We start from the raw sequence: 22,571 nt of genomic DNA on the forward strand, positions 1-22,571 counted from the left end.
GGGTTGGGCTGAGCCATGCTTGCTGTCAATGTCAAGTGTTGAGATTAGCACCACAAATCCTCCACCAGGACTGAGTCTTGGCATCAGGCTTTGTCCACCATCAACCTTGAATGTGAGAAAAGGCAAGCATGAATGCCATTCTTGGGAAGAAACAGCAGCTGTGCAAGGTGAAAGAAATCACAGGAGACAGCAAAGCCTGGGGAAAAGGATGGTAGTAACAGCAGTGAGGTAGAAAGCTAGTCCTTAGCTCCACCAACTGCCAGCTGAAGAGACTTAGGGTCAAACACTCCCTGCACGGCAAGTACATGAGTCCCCTGAAATTGTAAGATGCCCCAAGAAATGATCTGCTGTTCCCCCCTTGCTTATTTTTTAGCTCAAACTCTAACAACGTTGAAAGTATTTGGAGACTGACACCTCTCTTTCTCTCACTTTCTTTTTTACCTAGAGGTTACAGTAGAGGATGAACAGAGATGGCAGCCAATACCAAAAAGAACCAAAACAACAGCAACAAAAAACAAACAAAAAAACCAAAACAGATTATGAGAAAAGTCTGCATTACACATGGGTAGAATTCACCCCATAAGTCAAAGAATTTTTCAAAATTACAAGGCAGGGAAGGCAGAGGGGACTAGATATTTGAGGTGTTAAGAGACAGGCTGTTAAAGTCCCCCACTATTATTGTGTCACTGTCGATTTCCTCTTTTATAGCTGTTAGCAGTTGCCTTATGTATTGAGGTGCTCCTGTGTTGGATGCATATATATTTATAATTGTTGTATCTTCTTCTTGGATTGATCCCTTGATCATTATGTAGTGTCCTTCCTTGTCTCTTGTAACATTCTTTACTTTAAAGTCTATTTTATCTGATATGAGTATTGCTACTCCAGCTTTCTTTTGATTTCCATTTTCATGGAATATCTTTTCCCATCCCCTCACTTTCAGTCTCTATGTGTCCCTAGGTCTGAAGTGGGTCTCTTGTAGACAGCATATATATGGGTCTTGTTTTTGTATCCATTCAGCGAGCCTGTGTCTTTTGGTTGGAGCTGTATAAAAAAATAAATAAAATAAAATTCAAAAATTAAAAAAAGAGGCTGACAGAGCAAGCTTAGTGACTGGCCTTATAAGTCTACCACTTGAGACTCTGTGTTCTTTATTTACAGAGAGGCAGAAAAAAGAGTTCAGAGAAGAGGCCAGTGTCACAAATTAAGATATCTGAAAGAGAAGGCGGGCCTTTCTTTCCATTTTCTTACACTATTTGTTTCCTTCACTTGAAACTATTGTTAGACCAAATTGCAATAGGGTTCACCAAATGGACTCGATTAATGCAATTCAATTGTGCCCCTTGCTAGCTCCTGATTTCCCTATTTGATACAAAAAGCTACTGAACTTCCATTCTTTTCTCTGCTAAAATGCCTAAATAATCTATATTTAGGAGATAAAGAAGCATATTTACAATATGCTTAGCCTTGGAGTCTCCATGCCAGAGTTATGGAAGAAACTGTTCTGAAAACTGTCCTTCTGTAACCCAACATGTTCACACATCGCAAGTCCTTATCAAAGTGATGGGTTGGGTTTTCACATTTCCAGGTAAAAAGTCTGCTCCCTGGCAGTCCTTAAACTTTACCTGCCAAACACTGTACACCCTCTAGGCTTCTCAGTATCTAACATCCCCATTAACACCCCAGCAAACAACGAAATATATGCACTTATCACAGTTCAATCCCACTTGAGCATCGATAGCCACTATTTTGATATAATCATGTTCATGTTCCAAAAGCTGGTGAGTGTCCAACAGCAGCAAAGGATAGACATGTTGGCACCAATAATACTGAAGTTTGGTTTTTAACTGCACTTTTTGTCAGTTTGGCTGGAAAGATTTGGACAGCTGGAAGTGAGCTTCTGCATCACTTTCTGTTTCTTTCTTTGTAACAGTTTTCCACCTGTGAAGCCCACCACCCCACCACCAAGCGCAGCTGCAATTCCTGCCACTCTGAAGCCTGCAAGGAGGCCAGTCGGGCCCCCACCATTTCTCCGATGAGAGCACCTGCCACAGGCAGAGCTGCCAGCTTGTACTTTGCAGCCTTCCCCAAGTTTTTGGTTCCCTCTTCAACACTCACAGCAGCACTGTCGATATGGTCTTCAACGCTGTCGATCTTCTCCTGCTGAGAATTCACTAGGAGAGAGAAATCAGTGACCAGTTGGCTAAGTTCAATTAAGTTCGCCTCTAAGGTTTCCCATGATTCTGCAGCATTTTGATCTCGAGGAATTTCAGGCAACACATATATCTGAGGCATACTCTGAGGATTAGCTTCATCTTCAGGAGCGTGAAATGTTCCACCAACAGCCATGGATCTGGTCAAAGAAGGCTGTAATAAGGTTTCTTCATCATTAAATTGTTTCTTAAGTTCTTCTACAGATTCTAGATGGAGTTGAAGAAATTCTGCTGTGGCTGCTGATGCTTCTTCTTTAACAGGATCTATCATTCTCTTCAGAAGTCCTAGGCCATCCCTTTGGACTTTCAAACAAAGCTTCTCCATTTCTCGGATACTGGAGTGGAGTTGCTGAACTGTACGTCCTGCATTGATATGCTCTTCATGCAACTTGTCCCAGATTCTGCCCCTCTGATACTTGTCAATATTTAGCTGGTGCTTTCTTAACCTCTCCAGGTCTGCCGGGATTACTATCTTAGTAAATTTCTGAAGAGCTGGTTCAAGACGGCGTAAAAATTTCACTTTTTATTCATCTTCAGACATCCTAAAAAAAAGTTGTGTCTCTTCTACTTGCAACAACTACCTCCTCCACTCATGTAGAGTAACCTGATGCCCTGCTTCCTGCGGGGCGACCCTCCCGCGCGCGGGGCTGGCACCCAGCCCACATTGCGGTCAGGGCCCTACGCCCCCAAGGCGGCCTCTCGCGATCCTGTTTAAGCTCTTTGACCCAGAAATCCCATTTCCTGGAATCTACGCTAAAACATAATCAGCACTGCAGCCGCAAAACTATTCAGATGTTTGTTGCAGTGTAATTTATAAAATTACAATCACCTTAAATGTTCAACAGTGTGAGCAGGTTAAACAAATCTCTGTATACCCAGATGATGACATTATTCTGCCATTAAAAATTGTTACAGAAATTCAGATACCAGCCATGAAGAAGAAATTGTACTGACTAGCCCTCTGGCAATAAACAACTAGAAACTGGACAAAGGGTTTTCTACTGAAGCCACTTTCCAGGCTGGTGTGTCAATGTCTTACAAAGTTAAATGTGCACACGTCCATTGGCCAAGCAATTTCACTCCTTAAGAAATAAAAACATATGTCCAGAAAGACTTTTATAGAATGTTCACTGCAGCTTTATTTACAATAGACAAAACTGTAGCAACTAGTAGACTAAAAAGTTCTGGAGAGCTAATGCACAATATTGTGATTATAGTCAACAATACTGGATTATAAACGTCAGAGTTGGGATTATTTTCAATACAGAAAAAGAAATGATAATTATGTGATGTGATAAAGGTGTTAGCTAACACTGCTGTAGTAATCATATTGCAATATATAAACCTATCAAACCAACGTGTTTTGTACCTCAAACCTACACAACGTTATTTTCAATTATATCTAAATAGATGAATAAAACAGAATAACATAAAATAGGCACTGACAGAAGAAATTATAATAACCCAAACACCCTAACAAGAGGATGGATAAACAAAGTGTGGTATATTCACGGAGTGAAATATTGCTCAGAAATAAAGGAACAAACCACTAAAAGCAACAATGGGGGAATCTCGCAGACATAATGCCAAGAGAAAGAAGACAGACACAAGAAAGACAGGTTGTGTGATTGCATTTATATGACGTTATATAACAGGCAAAGCCAATCTAAGTGAAAAAATATTCAGAACAGTGGTTCCTCTGGCCAGCGGGTGTTGGGGAGGGGAGCTGGTGAACGGAACGGGATGGACACAGGGGAACATTCTGGGTGATGGAAATGCTCTGCACCTTGATGGCGGTGAGGCTTATACATGTGACTGTATTTGTCAAAGTGCATCCAACTATACCCTTAAGATGTGCGCACATCAGTGCATGTAAATTGTATCTCAATAGAAAGAAGAAATGAAAGACAACTGTTATGATCACACTGGATGAACTATTTTGGCTCCACAAACAGGTCTTTTCTATGATGCTCTCTCCCAGGTACCTGTCCTCCACCTGGTCCTACATTCGGGTCGTTTCTCTGATGCTCTGAGCTGCCCTTCCTATATGTGCCCCATACCTGCTCAGCTCCCCTGACCCCCGTATCAGCCGGCAGAAGTGATCGGCTTACCTGCCTCTTTCCCCAGCCAGCCCAGAAGCCCCTGAGGACCACGGTCAGCCTTAAGCAACAACTGAAGTACAGTGATGATACCAACATTTATATGGAACCGACGGTTTGTTGAATACTTTCCCTGGATGTCGCTACTGTCTTGTTCATCAAGGAATCCTGAGACCCCTGCCATCAATAAGCAGACGTTACGAATTATTAAATACAGGCAATGCTCTCAGATATGCTGGAACGGATCAGAAGATAATTCCTGGTTGTTAGGATCACAAGGGAGTTTTTTTAACAATTCTTTTCTTATGTTAAAAAATTTCTGCTTCTGTATCATAATAAAGGAAGTTCTATATAGAGAAAAGTTCCACTGAAGACATAAGAAGCACATGAGTTATTCTGAGGTATAGCAGAGGTATTCAGGAGCTACTTTGTTTTTCTACTCTGTTACAGCTTTCTTTTTAAAGATGAAGATGTTAGATGTTTCAATTTGAATACACTGCTAAGTAAAAAGCAGAAAGAAAAAAAAAAAGCAAACACTAGAATGGATTCCAAAACGTATTTTTCAAAGAAAAATTTTTTCAGAAACTATAACATCTTTTTTTTAGCTTTACTATAACAGGAAGAAATAATTCCAGAACAGACCTCCCTTTCTTTCCATAAATATACAAAAAGCTTTATTTTGAAGCCAAAACAGTTGGAGATATGAAAAGTATATTTTGACAGAGTCCTGCAAAACTCTCTTCGCTCATTTCCCAGAACCCTCCCAAGGCCGATCTAAGAAGCCCTGTAGAGCAAGCAACACTGTAACAGTATGGCCAACCCTCTGCCATTCAAAACAGAAAAAGAAAAAAGGGGGAAGGTTTGGTAAACTAAGTTGTGCTAACTGGAAAAATGGTTATGCTTGACTGTTTGGCAGACCACCGTTCATGACAGACAAAGGATAAAGCTTAAAAATAAATCTTGCCAGGAAAGGAAGCTCCACATATGGCCTCAATTATTTTCATGTATTCAGCTCACTAGTCATTAACATTGAACAATTTAAGGTACAATATCTGTATTGCCACTTGGTCCTATAGCTCTTTACATCACCTAAAGATAAAGGTATAGCCCCTAAAAGGTAAGCTATGGGAGACCAGCAGAGAGAAGCCTCTTTTCAGAAGTGTGAGGAGGCAATGGGGGGTTCAGACGTGTCTCAAAGTCTTTACCCCTCGTCCTGTGGCAGGCTGGGGTTGCCTCATGTTTTCTCCACTTGAATCTTTGCCCACTTCAGAGACTGGGAGGTCCAAAGAGCACAGAGGAAGATGCTGTGTGACACTGAGGCCAGGTCTTAAAGGGATGCAACTTCTGCCTCTTTCTCTGGAACACTTGTGCTGGAGCCCTGAACTGCCCTATTCACAATGCTGCCTTAGGGCTGCCATGCTGTGAGGAAGCCCCTAGCCCGAGTCCACACAGACAAGCCCAGAGACCACATGAAGGGAGAGCCTTGGCCAGCCCTCAGCTGCCCCAGTGCCCCCTCCCCCAGCAGCTCCATCCCAAGGACTGCAGCCTGAGATACAACCACTCACAGTCAAGCCCTTCCTGAAACCTTGACCCCCAGAAACAAACCCATAAAGATATAAGATGAATGTTGCTTTAAGCCATAAAGTTTGGCAGTGGTCTCTTACAAAGCAGTAGATAATTGGAAAAGCCGCTGTGTAGGAGAAAACAAAATGAGATAACAAAAATGTGAAAACAAAAAACAGACATATCTCTGAGACAAGCAGCTTCATGGAGAATAGGACGGAAAAGATAAAAATGAAGGAGAAGAATTTCATGTGGCTTACTTCCAAATAGTAATGAAGGGCTTGATTTCTTCCAATCTATTCATTTTGCCAAACAAATTCAAGAAAAATTTGAAATTGGTTGAGCCCAGTATGAAGTAATATAAAATTGAAATAAAATCATTTTGAATAAATACAAGTACACAGTCATGGTCATTTCTACCAGGGTTTCCAGGAACAATTTCTGCCTGAACTCTTTTAACAAACACCCAAGACTCATTTGTAATGAGAAGCTCCAATTTACATGCAACTCTTGTTCTAAAAGTCTTTCAAGATTTTCTGCCTTAAGAATGTGAAAGTTGCCTCTTCTTTTTTTATTTACTGTGCCAATGTGCTTAGCAAACACTCTACTTATGGGCGATACAATAATAAACCTCAATCCAGCTCTGGCCAATTTTTCAGAAATTTTTTGGGGAAAAAAGACAACAGCAGACGTCCAGATTAATGAGGTTTTATAAAACCCAGCAAACAAGCAGCTCTTGTCTAAAGGTTTGCATAAAACAAAGGCCCTTCTGTGATTATGTGCCCACAACAAAGTGTTACTTCCTAATTAAACCTACACAGAGTATAGAGCACTGCTTCAAAAAAGCAGCCTTTATTTTCAATGCCATAGGAAACGTTTTCTTTTTTATGAAACACACTTTGTCTTCTAAAGGGACACGACACATTTTTACTCACAAATCTGACCACTCCCAGCGAACATTTTGCCCAGGTTTAAACATTTTGAAAGGAGATTACTAAACATTGATTCATTTTCCTGCTTCTTGGCCAAAAATCACGTTAGACAGCACCCAGATTTACCATGAGAGAAGCGTTGATACTCTGCCCCATTCCCAGGCGAGAGGACCCCATTGAGTGACAAAGAAAACAGGGGTTTAGGAAGAACCCAGACACTCCCAAATCAGAAGGAAATTGTCAGAACTCCTGCCAGCATCCCCAGGAAATCGTAACAGAAAGTGAAACAATGATGGGAGACTGGGAACAAATGAGGTGAGACTGTGTGGGTGGTGTGGAAGGAACCAGAAGTCGTGGTGTCCGGCCCCAGTTGCAGCAGGTACAGCCATGTGACACTGGGCAAGCCAGTGGACCACTCTGCACTGCCACTTCTTCACCTGCAAAGAGGGGGCTATCTCCTCTCCAGGATTGTTGGAGATGAAGTAACATGGATGAGAAAAAAAATGCTGTAGAGTCTATAACCTATACCTATATAGATACCTATATATATGTATATAGACACACATATGCATAGTATATGAATATACAATATATAGGTTGAGTGTTCATATACATATGTAGATTCTATATGCTGTGTAGATAATATACTGTATATATTCTATATACGATATTACTAAATTCTATATTATTCTAAATTCTATAATACTAAATTCTATATATTATATATAGATTCCTATACATATACACGATATATATGAATATATGTATAGATTCCTATACACAACAGGCAATGAACATTTCTTTTGAAAGGGATACTCAAAACTAAACAGAAACTTGCCATATGAGCCTTGAAACTGATTTGTATGCACTACACTCCTTCACTGGCATGCAATCCTTTTTCACTGAAACCTCAAGTTATTATCCATAACAGAAAAGCAACCAACATGTCAGGCGTGGGAGCTATTATGCAAATCATGGGTAAGCCATAGAGTAGGATGTTAATGCAGCTTTAAAATTATTAATAATGATTTTAGTTATATTGGGAAATGATCATGCTATCAAGTTAACTAAAACATCAGGACACAAACGTATTTGTCACAAACCTCAGCCGGAAGGATGATATCGTCCAAGAATGCAGACAGGGATGAGTTCTACCCTTGAATTACTTCAACCAAGGCTCAGTTCTGCCATTTGTCAAAAGGAGATAATGCAGAACCAAACTCATAGTGTGATTACGAGGGTTCCATGAGCTAGTCCAGAGCAAGGGTTCCACAGAAAGCCTGGCCTGCAGGAGTATGGAATAAACGGCAGCCCTATGACTGCATTGTTAATTTAAATACATACACATGCATGCAAAAGTCTAAAAGCAAGTACACTGATGTCACTGGTGATTGTGTCAGCGTGAAGGGATGACAGGTTTTTCTGTCTCTTTACACTTATCTGTACTTTCCAGTTTTCCTACAGTGAGCCTATATTACTTCCCTAATTAAGAAAAAAATAAGAATTATTGACTTATGAGTTTATTTTCTGGAAATCTGCACAATTGCACTTCTTAGCTAACCCTATTAGCTAACTCTAATTAGATTGTATCTCGCTTAATGTTTCCAATGTGATACCTGAAGATTTTTAGGACTCCTAAGTCATTTGTGGACTACCAGTGTGACGGGGGAAAGGAAACATATTTTTTATAAGGAATTTGTCAGGTGCTCAACCAGGAACCCTCCTTCATTTTTTTTTTTAAATTGAAGTACAGTTGATTTACAATGTTGTATCAGTTTCAGGTATAGAGCAACGTGGTTCAGTTTCGTATGTTTATTCTTTTTCAGATTCTTTTCCATTAAGTTATTATAAGACCTTGAATATAGTTTCCTGTGCTATACGTATACAGTAGGTCTCTGTTGCTTATCCATTTTATATAGAGAAGTGTTGCATTTTACTTTGTAAGCTGTCCGAAAGCATAGCACCCAACCACCCTTGACGCATCTCTGCCACGATGCCACACGATCAAAAAGGAATATTAAATAAATACATACAGAAATAAATAGAACTGCTTCCACTTCCCCCAGCACTGTCCTTAAAGTCACAGTGTCACCTACGGCAGCCTCTCAGCTGAGATCCCAGGACGCCTAGTCTGTCCACGTATTAGAAGGCAGTCCATGATTTCGCCATGAGGATTATGAATTTTGCATTTTCATTCCAAAGTTAATCTAAAAACTTATAAAAGCATATTCAGAATCTGGCTGACCACCGTATAACAAAATTCTGACCCAGGATTTCAAGGCTGCCGATCTGTGTTCATGTCACTGCCCTGGCACAGTGATCACCTACTGAGATGACAGTATTACTGCCGGTTGCAAAGTGACTGCAAATCCACCTGCTGTACTCTGCTTCTCGGGGTTTGAAGGCACTAGTGGGAGGCAGGGAGGCCAGAGAAGGGAGGCAGGGAGGCCGGAGGAGGGAGGCTGGAGGAGGGAGACTGGGAGGCTGGAGGCAGGGAGGCTGGAGGAGGGAGGGAGGATATTTCCCCTCTGTCTACTTGCTGTTCCGGTCAATGTCTTCCGCCCAGCAGCAGTTGGCTCCAGTCTTTGGCTTTCCAGAACTCCCCACATAAGCCTCCTCACCCCGGCTCAGAGGTGGGGTACTCTCCTGCAAGCCTCCAGCTGTGAGTAACCCCAATCGCCTCCCTTAGTTCCTCCTCAGTGGTTAACTCTCAGTTAGCTAGGGACTCTCTTTCCCAGTTCTCTCACACCCATTAACCCGTTCCTCCTACTAGACCTGTCCTTTTAAATAACTGCTGTGGTTTCTGTTTTCCTGATTGGACCCTGGCTGATAGAAAACAGCATGTATTTCACAATATTTTAACATTTTTTAATTGTGGTAAAATATATATAACATTAAAATGACCCTTCCAGCCATTTTAAGTACACAGTTCAGTGGCATCAGGTGCATTCACATAGTTGTGCAACCATCACCACCATCCGTTTCCAGAACCTCATCATCTTCCCAAACTGAAACTCTGCACCCATTAACACTCACTCCCCATCCCCCTCTGCTCAGCACCTGGTGCCTTCTGCCTCCATAGACACGACTATTCTAGGAACTGCATGTACGTGGAATCATACAGTGTTTGTCCTTTTGTGTCTGGCTCATTTCACTTAACACACTTTCAAGGTTCATCCACGTTGTTCATATATCACAATTTGCTTCCTTTTTAAGGCAAAATAATCCATGCTATGTACAGACCACATTTTGTTTATCGATTCACTGTTGATGGACACTTGGTTCCTTCCACCTTTCAGCTACTGTGAATAGGCTGCCATAACACATGGGTGTGCAAATATCATTTTGAATTCCTGCTTTCAGTTCCTTTGGGGATATAGCTAGAAGTGGAACTGCTGGATCATATGGAAATTCTGTTTAACTTTTTGAGAAGCCACCACACTGTTTTCCATAGTGTTGCACCATTTTACGTTCCCAACCAGCAATGCACAAGGGTTCCAATCTCTCCACACCCTCACCAACCTTTATTTTCTGTTTTTTGATAATAGCCACGTTAATGGGTGAAAAGTGGTATCTCATTGTGGATTTCTTTTCTCTAATGATGAAAGATGTTGAACATCTTTTTATCTGCCCAGTGTCTTAACTTAGAGTATCTCAAACTGGAAATCCTTGAGTTCTTAAGTTGAGAAACTCTACCATAGGCATACATTTTAATATATTTAATAGAATATATACAGTTTAATATAATTAACAACTAAAATAATGCTGACAATCACAAAATTCAAGATCTATCAAATGGGTATGCTCACTCTCTCAGAATGATTTCTTTAAAATTTTAAGTTATCACAAGAGATCCTGGGCTCATGTCCATGGTATCATGCTAGGTCATTGGGCAATGAGCAATAGTTTATGACTGGACACCACCCATGTATATGTTAGTTTTACATTTGTTAAAGTGACTCGTCAGTTTTATTTTTTTTCTTAAAACTACCGCACTCATTCAATTCCCACAGATTGTTTTCTTTTTAAGTAAGACATTGCTAGATATCAGCGTAAATTCTAAAATATGGTGAATCGATGCAAGAAATGAATAGCAGGCATTGCTTTAAAGAAGTAAAGAAATAAATCTAATCGTTCCTCTTGTAATGTGTTACTAAAGCAAACACTGTAGTTAAATCTTATTGCAAACCACACAACATTTATGGACTTTCTGATAACACCACTTTTTATCTTTTCTTTAGTTTATCTTTCAGGTAACCAAACATTATATACAGAGGTTAAAATGTCATAATTTCTACAGCTGTCATCAACTAGAGAATGAAGAATGGTATCAATGTCTTTGGCATTTGCCAAAACAGAACGAAACTGACTGATTTGGTCATAAAACCTCAGGGGCTGACATATTTATTAAGTTACATGAACACATTTACAACATGAAATTGTTGATTCCTGATAACACTGAGGTCTGCCTAATTTTACTTTAGAGACCTGTACTTCAGAGTTTACTTTTTTTTTTTTTTGCGGTACGCGGACCTCTCACTGTTGTGGCCTCTCCCGTTGCGGAGCACAGGCTCCGGACGCGCAGGCTCAGCGGCCATGGCTCACGGGCCCAGCCGCTCCGCGACATGTGGGATCCTCCCAGACCAGGGCACGAACCCGTGTCCCCTGCATCGGCAGGCGGACTCTCAACCACTGCGCCACCAGGGAAGCCCCCAGAGTTTACGTTTTTAAAGAAGTGAAACAAAGCAGTCAATGGGTTATTAGTTGATGGTCATCTTTTAATCAGGCTGTGAACCAAAAAAAGGAGGGGAGTGTGAAAATAAAGCACTGATTCACAGTGTGATTACACACTCACTGCCTCACCTCTGCCGACGTCAGGGTGTGAAGTCAAGCCTCCATAAACGTTAACAGGGAAGGAAAAGGGAAGAGGAAGAAGAAAGGAGGAAGCAGACAGCTGTGGTCCCTGCCCTCATGGGGTGTATAATCTAGAAATTAACTAGCAGTTGGTGAATTGTTGGCCTGACAGGGAAATACACAGACTTTGACGACAGAAAAGTCATCAGAAGGTATAACCACATTCTAGAGCTGAGTGTCAATGAGGCCCAGGAAACAAAGATGAGATGAGGCGGAAGGGAGCCATCCAGCTGTCAATACCTAAGCAGGACCCAAATATAGCCTCACTCCTCATGGGACAACCAGCTCTGGATGCAACAGAGCAGCCAGGATCGCCAACAGTGGGTTCTGGCCAAAAATATTTAACTGGAAAGTAATCAAGACTTTAGAGCTGAGTTTAGTTCATAAGAAATAGAGGGCATAAAGGAACATGTTAACAAAATCACAATGAAACCACCAGACAAATCCAGAATGTAGGATATTCTACAAGACAACTGGCCTCATCTATTCAAAAATTGAATATCATTTTTAAAAACTTAAGAGAGGACAATTCAGATTAGAAGAGATTTAACAAGCACATAACAGGCATCAAATGCAATGAGTGTTCCTTACTGATCCTGGTTTGAAAAAGAAAAATAAAAGCTATAAAAGACATCGGTGGCTAAAGTGGGACAACTGGATATGGGTGGAGAAATAGTTACTAGGAAATTACTGTTAGTTTTGTTAGCTAATGGCCTGGTGCCTATTCAGAACAAATGTCCTATTTTCTGAAGATACAAAAAATCTTGTATTGGTCCGATGTCACCATGACTGCAATTCACTTGCAGAGTGTTCCCAAGATGAAACAAATGTGACAAACTGCTTAAAAATTCCTGAATCTCGGGGGTGGGTATGTGTGTGTCACAATAATACTGTTTTCTACATATTCAAACATTTTCACAATAAAAAGACTCAATAAATAAATATCTGAGAAAGGTTTGCTCAGCGATAATCATATTGCACTTTTTTTAAACTGAAAGCACAGTAGAAACTTTACGTTATGTAAAAGGTAAAGAAAATTCTGAGTATTTTGTTATTTTAAATAATCTCAATTTAGAAGCTTATGTAAAAACACTAGAAAGTACTTAGAAGCCTATAATTCTGTGTGTATGCTTGTGTTTGAATATGCCTTAAAGACCTAAAAGTGAGGCCCCCGAATTCCTCAAGCTGATTCAGTCCAACTTACAGCAAAAAGATCTCCTGTTAGGAGAAGTCAAAATTGACAAATTGCAAGATAAACAACAGTTGAACATGGATTTGAAGTCTATTCGTAAAATGTCCAGCTGTTAATTTGGCCAAACTCACGTAGTATCGCATTTGTAATGATGAAAATGTTGTAGTTTTTCCCTTAAAGAAGGAAAATACATTGAAAAGATGATGAGAAAACCAACATCTCCTGCAGAAGCATCCTTACCACTGAAACAAAAACAAAAACCAGGGCAAAAAGGGGCTTTTTTCTCTCTTCCTTCAGGCAGATTTGAAAATACAAAGGCATGACATATTAATTCAGGATTCGTGGCTGGAAACACCCAGAAGTATTATTTCACTTACGTTGATACTATGAACCTGAACTTTAAAAATGTCTTCTGAACTTCACATTTTACTACCTCATTTACTGTTACGATTAGAGCTCAAAAGTTCCTTGTGCACGAACAGACACAGTATTGTCTTGTTTTCTACTTAAAATCCTACATTTTTTTTTTTTTGCGATATGCGGGCCTCTCACTGTTGTGGCCTCTCCCGTTGCGGAGCACAGGCTCCAGACACGCAGGCCCAGCGGCCATGGCTCACGGGCCCAGCCGCTCTGCAGCATGTGGGACCTTCCGGGACGGCATGAACCTGCGACCCCTGCTTCGGCAGGCGGACTCTCAACCACTGCGCCACCAGGGAAGCCCCCTACATATTTTTTAATGATCACTTATTCAAAGAATTATGACTTTTCATCATAAGATCTCCAAAATTCCTATTTCCATCCTACAGTGCACATTTCAACTAGTTGTCTCTTTCAAGGATATTTCACACGACAGTGATGAGTTCTAACCCAAGAGAAACGGAATGGACATAAATAAGAAGGCTATGCCATCACTTTTCTGGAGAACTGAAATCAGAAATTTGACAATAGCTGCCACCTTTCTTTTTCATCCTTTCCACTCAGATTTCTTTCCTTCTCCTTCCCTTCCCCAGAAATATCTGGAGCAGCCAGAGCCCGTACCATGTTTCTCTCCATTCTCCTATGTGGTCTTAAAGCAAAGCAAGGGGATGCAAGTGGGGTCCGAGCCATTTAAACGCTGCCTGTCCCAGCTCGTGCTGAAGGCTTGCTCACAGCAGTAATGGACAACCCCAGGTACTCACAGCCCTCGCAGAAGGCGTGACAGGGGTGAGGCTGTGTCCAGAGGTTTAAGATTATCCTCTTTTGTTTCCAAGCTTTGTTTTCTACGTAGAACCCTCTTACAACAGCTGCATAGCGATAACAGCAAGATAACAAGCTCAAAAGGCCGGAAATGCATGCGTTTTGTGACGTCACCTGCAGTGTGTGTGGACACCTGGGTACCGCCTGGCGTGGCATCCTGGGCGGATGGACGATCAGCATCCCGACATGGCTTCTAAGAACATCAGACCACGTGGAAACACTCCACTCACCTCCCCAAGGATACCTGGGCACGATAAACGTGACAAGAAACGGTACCAAGGACAACTTCTGTGTCTCACTTAAATTCACCGGGTGGAAAAGCAGTGAGACCAGAATGTAAACGTATTAAGAAACAAGTGGACTTTCCGGAAGCTCATGAGATTACAACTCCTGCAGGGGCTCTGGCCTTACCCACCTGTCTCAAGTCCAGAGTGATTGTGACCCAGTGGTACTCTCTCCCGTTTTGGATGCTAGGACTCTGCCACCAGCTATTCGTGCCATCGATGGCATTTGATATGGGATGGCGTTCTGTTGAAAGAAAACAAGAACACGCAATGCTCTCAGCTTCTGGTTTAAGTTTTTTAACTCCTAAACTGTAAAATCAGTGGAAATGGACAGGTGAGGAGAACGCAGGTCTGTGGCTCCCTAACGCAAGTCTCCAGTAGTCGGCTCGGAAGGTGTACATTTCCACGCGTCCTCCCAAAGGGGGCGCCACTTGCCTTTGGGGTTGGCACTGCTGCCGTCGCAGAGCCGGCACTGGGCGTTGCGCATGGCCCTCCTGGGCACGTGCTCCACCAGCTTGCAGTATGTCTCCGGCCCCTTCTCCCCGCAGGTCGCGTTGGTGCTGATGTGGGCATTGCTGGCAAGGTTGAGAATGGCAGGGAACAGCCCTGAAAGTCAAAAGGCAACAGATCAGCTCCGCCACTTGAAACCGAAAGGTCAGATCACTTCATCTCACTTTGCAAGTAAATCAGAAAGAGATGGCAAACTTACAGTTACCAAAGGGGAAAGGAGGGGAGAGGGATGAATTAGGAATTTGGGATTAACAGATACACACTACTGTATATAAAACAGAGAAACAATCAGGACCTACTGTATAGCACAGGGAACTCTACTCAATATCACAGAATAACCTATAATGGAAAAGAATCTGAAAAAGAATATATCTATATATATAAATGAATCATTTCACACCTGAAACATTGTAAATCAACTATACTTCAATTAAAAAAAAAAAAAAGGAGGGGAATTCCATGGTCGCCTAGTAGTTAGGACTTGGCACTTTTACTGCCGTGGCCCAGGTACAATCCCTGGTTGGGGAACTGAGATCCCACAAGCCACGCGGTGTGGCAAAAAAAAATAATAATAATAAAATAATTTTAAAAAATAAAATAATAAACAGAAAGAAAAAAAAGAAAAAGATGGTAAGTTCACATGCTGAGCGGAGGGAGCCCTATAGGAAAGCAGTATATATGTCAATTTCATTTACATGAAATTCTAGGACAAGCAAAGCTCATCTGTAGGAAAAACCGAAGAGCAGTTGCAAAGGATGCGGACTAACCATGAAGGGACTGGAGGGAATTTTGTGGGGTCGGGCTCCATTCTCTACCTGATAAAGGTTTGTGTTGCACAGGCACACGCAGGTGTGAAAAATCACAGAATGCACAAGGTTTGGGTATATTTGTGTATTCCGCTATAGGTTGATGTGACCTCAAAAAATAAAAGTCATAAAAAAATTTTTTTTAAAAAGAGTCATAAAAATATTGATGCAAATGCTGAACAGTTTAGGAGCAAACTATACTTAGGTCTTTAACTCACTTGGAAATGCATCAAAAAATTAACCTAGATTGAAGGGTAGAGATGGATACATGGACGGACAGGTGAGGAAGAGAGTAGGTAAATGTTCGTTGCAGAATCTAGGTAAGAGCACAGATGTTCACTGTACAGTTCTTTCCACTTTTCTGATTGAAAATATTCATAATAAAATGTTGGGAAAGTAGGTTTTAAGACAAGGTTCAAATGACCCAAAACCCGTATTTGCCACTGAAATTCAAGCAACTTTCACTTAGGACATCCATCCTGTGTTCACTTTGTTCCAGGTGCCTCTGCTAATACTTACGAGGTCTTTCCTATGATTAACTAGGATTTCTCTCTCTTTGCTTTCTTTACTGCCTGTTTGTTTTGGTGAAGAAAACATTAGAACACAAAGAACCAGTTTTCAAAATTCTCTTCAAGTCAGTATGAATCTCTGTCTTTGTATAATCTCTTCGTCTCCAGAGATTTTTATCTTTAAGCAGCTGATCCAAACTCTTCAGAAAACAACCTTTGGATGACTGTGAGAAAAATAACTCCATTGGGTTCTTTAGAGATTTGACTTTATCTTGGTAAAGAGGATCATAGCAGTGAAGATTCTATAAACTTCTAGAAAGGATGGGGCAGGTGATACAGAAGAGGTGTTCTTCACGAATGGATGTTGTGAACTCAGGTAGTGTGAGAAGGAGGGGTTTCAGTTAAGCGGGCTTCCTCTAATTTACCAGAACTTGACTCAAGGTCACAGAAGATAAACTTTTCTTTATAAAGGGCACGGAATCACTATTATCTCTAAAATATTTCTTTTCCAGTGAAATTTGGAAAAGCACAATATAATTTTAGTAATCTAGAAGGAATTCATGTATTTAATTTTTATTTTTTAGGTACTGCTTAATATTTTCAATGACCTTTTCTTTTTTTTTTTTCCTTTGGCCACACCTCATGGCTTGTGGGATGTGGGATCTTAGTTCCCCAACCAGCAGTTGAATCCAGGCCCTCAGCAGTGAGAACGCAGAGTCCTAACCACTGAACCGCAAGGGAGTTCCCAACCTTTTCTATTACAAATATTTTAATAATTTAAATTATAAAATAAAAATGGTTATTTTTATGAGTTTCTATATTAAAAAAAAACTCACCATGCAACTATTAAAAAAAATAACTTATGGTTCAGTCAAAATAAAAAGAAATATAAATAGAAAAAAAATAACTTATTAGGTAGTCTTCCAAAGACTTTCCACATAAAACAGAGCTATCTATTAGCAGTTCTATCCTAGGAGAATGGCCCTACTCAAATCAATAGACCCTTAGCCTCTCAATAGAAAATAGTTATGGAATATTGTATTCTAGAGCATTACTCTTAATTTTGAAACATAACACAGACTTACATCATATAAAGTTTTAATACGTTGTGTATTTTTTTGTTTTTAACTTAAAGTTGGTCATTTTTATCATATTCTTTTAAAGGGATTTCTTTGTCAATTAAAAAGGCTTTATGAAAAAATAGATGCACCTTTACATTTAATTATGCAGGTCCCCAAATTATTATTTTTCTCAACCAGTAGTTAGACACATTTTAGGCAATGATCTAGTTCCTAAAGTGACATGTAATTCTTGGGAGTCGTACTTACATGGGGGGAGGAGCTGATATTTATTCTGTTTGGTACCGAGGTAAATATTAATTTTAATAACTGTGGTGTTACATCCAAATAGCTGCAGTGGTGTTTTCCAGGCTCTGGATCACGTCTATGCATTTCGATTTGCAGTGCAATCAACTCTACCCCTTCCCTTCTCACAGACTAGCCAAGCAAGGAGAAGAAAAAAGGTCACAGGAACTAATTTAACAATGCATTTCTCTATCAACAAATCCTTTACCAGTTAACTAAAAAAATGTTCCCACTTTCTCTTTTTTTCTCCCCCTCCAGTTGCTGGACATCAAGAGAACAGCCTACTTCCTGCCCGGAGCTCGCCCCACCCCGACCTGCAAGGGCCTTGAGTTATTGGGGGGGTGGAGGGTGAAGGGGGCGGGGGTCAGGAGGGCACCTGCCTCTTTACTCAGGAGCCTGTGCTCTGAGTCACTGAGAAAAAGAAGTTTAAACCTTGTGAACATAACTTTGGTGAACAATATCTCAATTGTAGGAATCAGGTAGGTCTTACACTAGACAGGTTTTAAAGCACTTCCACACCTCCTTACCTGGCTGGTATTCTAAAAACACTTTTAATAAAAAGAAAGGTAAGTCCCTTCGTTAGCATGGTTGTGTAGAAACACCTTGAACTGACTAATTTCTAAAATCTATAGGGTTGCCTTTCACTAAAACTAAATCTTTCTTCTCAGATAAGCTCATATTTGGGGGAAAAAAACTTCACTAAAAATTATTCCTTACCTATTACATTCGCCCTCACTTCATAGTTCTAGAATAATTATTATTCCTTGTTGCATATGACCACAGCTGCTAGAATATGAAAGAAAGTTGGAAATTTGTACTGGAGGAAGCATGTTTGAAGAAGAATTTTTAAAAATTCCTCAGGTTGCTGAACCTTTTCAAAGACTACTGAAATATTTCAATAAAGGGCAACTAACGTGAGCTTCAGGTAGGGGGAGAAATAGGAAATCAAACGGTCAGAAAGGGCACTGGGATCAAGAACCTGCCAAGAACAAAAGTTCAGCTTTACACATAAAAATCAAAGGCAGAACGAGGTCTGCGGCAGGCGCATGTGACACAGTTTCCCATCACTTGGTCGTGCACTTAATATATTAGACGACTGTACATTTTTGTTGAGAGACACTATTTACTTTAGTTAGTGTTAACTGTGATTTGTACTTTTGCCCCCATTCGGGACACACAATGGAATCATTTTTCCACCCCTATACTTAACCAGTAGCTAAAGCCTTCATGACACCAAACTCCATCGAGCATGAAATAAATTCCTTCTCACTCACCAATAGTTCCTTTTCTTTTTTAAAACCCTTTATTCACAGTCTGGGTCCACTTGGCCTTCTTAAATGCATTTTAGGACCACTTTCATCTACTGGAAACTCCCTCATTAATAGTAGGTGAAAACTACCATGAAACTGAGGGCAAAAAAATGCTACTACACATGATTAGTGCAGTTTTTAGCCGAGATACTTTCCACATTGAATAATTTGTTTTTAAAAGTTTCTGGGCTTTTTCCCAGTAAAAAATATTTTTGCTATCTTAAAAATAGGGTATCTAAAACACTGACTAGCGCCAAGGTGCAAGGCTCACTGCAGCAATTTCTTTATCAATATTTCTCAAATTATTCGGGGCCAACCGTTCGTGGCCTTAATGCATTTGGGGTGTAAGAGAAGCATGAGTTTTTTCTAATGAGTTTTTTTTTTCTTTTTTGGAAGAAAAAGAATTTGGGGGTTCTACCAAATGTTATATTTGTCTAATCCATACTCAGAGTCATTGTGATATTCTGAAAAGGAAACGATTTGCAATTCTAAGGTAAAGTATCTGGGAAAATATGTTCAGATCGTTTTTAATGGCATATTTAATATCTAAGCTGGAGGTGTCCAGGCTTAAAATGGACTGTCCATTCTAATCATGGGTTTACTATCACCTCTATTAGAATCACTAGTGCCTGTAACAGCAGCTTTGGGTAAGAAGTGAGCATGTGGGATTTTGAGTCAGAAAGCCCTTGGCTTGAATTCCGGGTCTACCAGTTGCCTGCTGAGGGCTTCCCCTCTTGAGTCTCCTTGTCTGTGTAATGAGAAGCACTATGCCTGGGAATATTTATGAGCATTAAATGAGACTGTGTCATAAAGGGCCTAATACAATGTATGAAGGGCTCAATAAATAATTGCTATGATTATTTTCATATTATCATTGGATATCACTAATACAAATATAATTAGACTTTCATGGTTATATTTCATCTATTGGAGTCTCTGTATCTCTGATTAAGTTTTAGATGAAGTAGTTGGTTTGCATTTAAGGGTCACCAAGTACGAAAAGGATCTACCTTTAAAGAGAAGAACCATGCAGCCCAGAAAGCTGTGCATCACGAGAGAGGCGTGGAGGAAACTCAGACCCTCGGGTCACCCCACCCTCCTCCAAGGCAGGGGGTCCCTGCACAGAAGGCTGAGCAGGAGTGTTCGCCCGACTCACTCATCCCACCTCACCCTCCGGCCCTCCCTCTCCTCTTTTCCTTCTTATTATTCTTTCTGTTGTTGCCTTTGCAACACTGTATAGCTGGATCCAAGTTAAACGTACATTTGTAAACAGCGATCCCCTCCTCTCATTTTTCTGTAAGCTGACAGGGAAGGCATCTCTGGGGTGACATTTGAGAAGCTGCCTCAAAGATAAGAAGGGACTAGCCATGCAGGGGTAGCACTATCGTTTAACACATCTGGCCTTCTTTGTATTCTCCTTGCATTAAAAACATGCTGAGAATAGGTCTGTGAGCTTTGTCAAAGGGGTCCACTGGCGCCAAAAGGTCAAGCACCCAGGCAGGGAAAGCACTTCGGCTACAGTGCTGGGAGCCAGGAGTTCATGGCGTAGGTGACTCTGTAAGTCTGCTTTCCCACCTCCTCTGCCAGGAACCTAGCTCATCCCTGGACAAGGGCAGCCAGGAGGATCCAGGTGGATTGTGAAGGTGAGAGGGGCTTGGACCAAGGCAGGAGTTAATGTCCTGCTCAGGTGAAGTCCTCAGCCACCTGACCAGGTGGCCTGGAGAAGCAGCTGCCTCCAGCTCAGGGGCCCCAAGTGGAAAATGAGTCCTTAATGCCAGCTAGGTTGCAGGACCAGAAGACGAGATGCCTTGAGGAAACTAATGAAAACGTTCCCTCTCTCCCAGGGAATATAATCACCCTCATGAGATGTAGGTTATCATCTGATTTCCCACATTTGGCACACGAGCGTATTTTCAGGGCACGCTCTCTGTGGATGCTAAGGACACACATGAAAGGAGAGAGGGGTAGAGACAGAGGAACGTTTAAACTGAAATTACTTGACAGTAATGCATCCCAACCCCTAAGATATGTTCAGGAGGCTCTTGACAAGCTGTGGCACAATTCATCTTCACTCAAACTTTTTTTCCCAGAAAACAATACAAATATACCTGTATATTATGAAGTAGGTGTATTTGAAAAATATTATAAATTAAACTGTTTTCCCACTTTTACTTCTAATTCATCAGCCACTGACAGCGGCTTCTGACAATAAGGGATTCCTTATTCCTGTTTCTTTCCCACAAGAAACCTACAACCAACATTTTGCCAAACAGAACTACACCATTTAAAGACATTCTATTTCAAGTTATTTATTATAAATTAAAATCACTTTAATCATTACTTGTTTTATCAAATACCAATATTTTCAGAATGTTGAAACAATAAAACATCGACACTAAAGTTGAAATAGATGAAAGTTTTGCTTGCTTTGTGTCAAACAGGGCTTCTGTTTCCGATGAGAATTCTGCAAACTTACCAGTTATTTTATTTCTCAAAAAATCTACCACTTGGGAGCACTTGTGAAGGAAAGTGACTTGAGTCCCCTGTGGGCTGTAGCAGACCCCTTGCAGCCGAGACAGAGAATGAATGGCCCCTCCCTCCGTTCCCAAAAAGCAAATACTTGGTTTTTGGACGAAACCTATTTAATCATTGGTGGCTGTTAGTAAAAGAAAAAGCTTTAAAATATTCTAGGGATTCCAAGGCCCTTTCCAGCACAGTGGGAAAAAAAAAAAAAAAAAAAAAAAAAAGATGGGAAAGAGAGAGAGAAAGACCCCACAGGAACTTGAGGGAGAAGTCAAATCCCAGCTCCTGGGAGTACGGCATTTAACACCCTTGACTTTTTTTCTCACGTGGGAAGATGAAAAGAAATTTAATCTCAGAAAACCCAGATGGGGTGGTGGGCAAAAGGCCTTGGAAGGGTTTTGCCAGAGTCCATTTCCATAGCAATGGGCTCGAGGTGTCCTTGACAAAGACAGAGGTTTTCACTGTAAGATAAACAAGCTATGAGGACCTAGGCCTGAACACTGTCTGTAGAAACTAACACCTTATCAAGACCGCCTCCTCCTGCCACAAAGGTTCCTTAATGCTTATATTTGATGACACTGCGGGTTTTGACTCAATACCCAAGTTTAGTTGCAGAGACCATGACTACAATTCAACCATCAAGAGGTTTTCTCTTTTGTTGCCACAAAACTGAAATTTAAGGGCAACAATTAAAAAGCTCTACAGGATCGAAATCACTATAGCACACAGGCAAAGCGCAAAAGCACCTCAACATCCATAAGTATTTTGATATTTCATATTATTCCCATTACCCTGGAAAGCCACTGCCCCTCCTCCCTCCTCTAAATTCTTACAGGAGGGAACTCAGCTTAAAGGGAAATCAAAAAGCAAGTGCAGCCCTTAGGTGGAATATTGACAGCTCTGTTGAATGAAAATGCAGTTATATTTTGCTTGTATCAACATCGTTTATCATGTCTACAATGTTGATATCATTTGCTTAAATACCTAAAAGCATCAATTAATTCAACATTTCCTAACCAGCTAAACGCTTCCAAAAACCACCAACTTTTCTACGAACGCTTCAAAGTCTTAGATTTTTCTTCCCCCTTCTTCTGCCACTTCTGTGCTCCATTATATAAA

General features: G+C 40.8%; 1 protein-coding gene and 1 pseudogene across 1 annotated transcript in view; both read right to left on the minus strand.

Moving 5' to 3' along the window:
- LAMA1 (laminin subunit alpha 1) overlaps positions 1 to 22,571 on the minus strand; it is a 152,786-nt gene that overhangs the window by 121,097 nt on the left and 9,118 nt on the right. The window contains exons 2-3 of the mRNA XM_060170511.1: positions 14,866 to 15,036; positions 14,562 to 14,674 (exon numbers count right to left, since the gene is read on the minus strand). Of these exons, the coding sequence (XP_060026494.1) occupies positions 14,562 to 14,674; positions 14,866 to 15,036 (284 nt within the window). The remainder of the gene's footprint in view (positions 1 to 14,561; positions 14,675 to 14,865; positions 15,037 to 22,571) is intronic.
- LOC132504289 (syntaxin-17-like) lies at positions 1,841 to 2,781 on the minus strand (annotated as a pseudogene).

Source organism: Lagenorhynchus albirostris, chromosome 14 (genome assembly GCF_949774975.1).
Source record: "Lagenorhynchus albirostris chromosome 14, mLagAlb1.1, whole genome shotgun sequence".
In the NCBI taxonomy this organism is placed as follows: Eukaryota; Metazoa; Chordata; class Mammalia; order Artiodactyla; family Delphinidae; genus Lagenorhynchus; species Lagenorhynchus albirostris.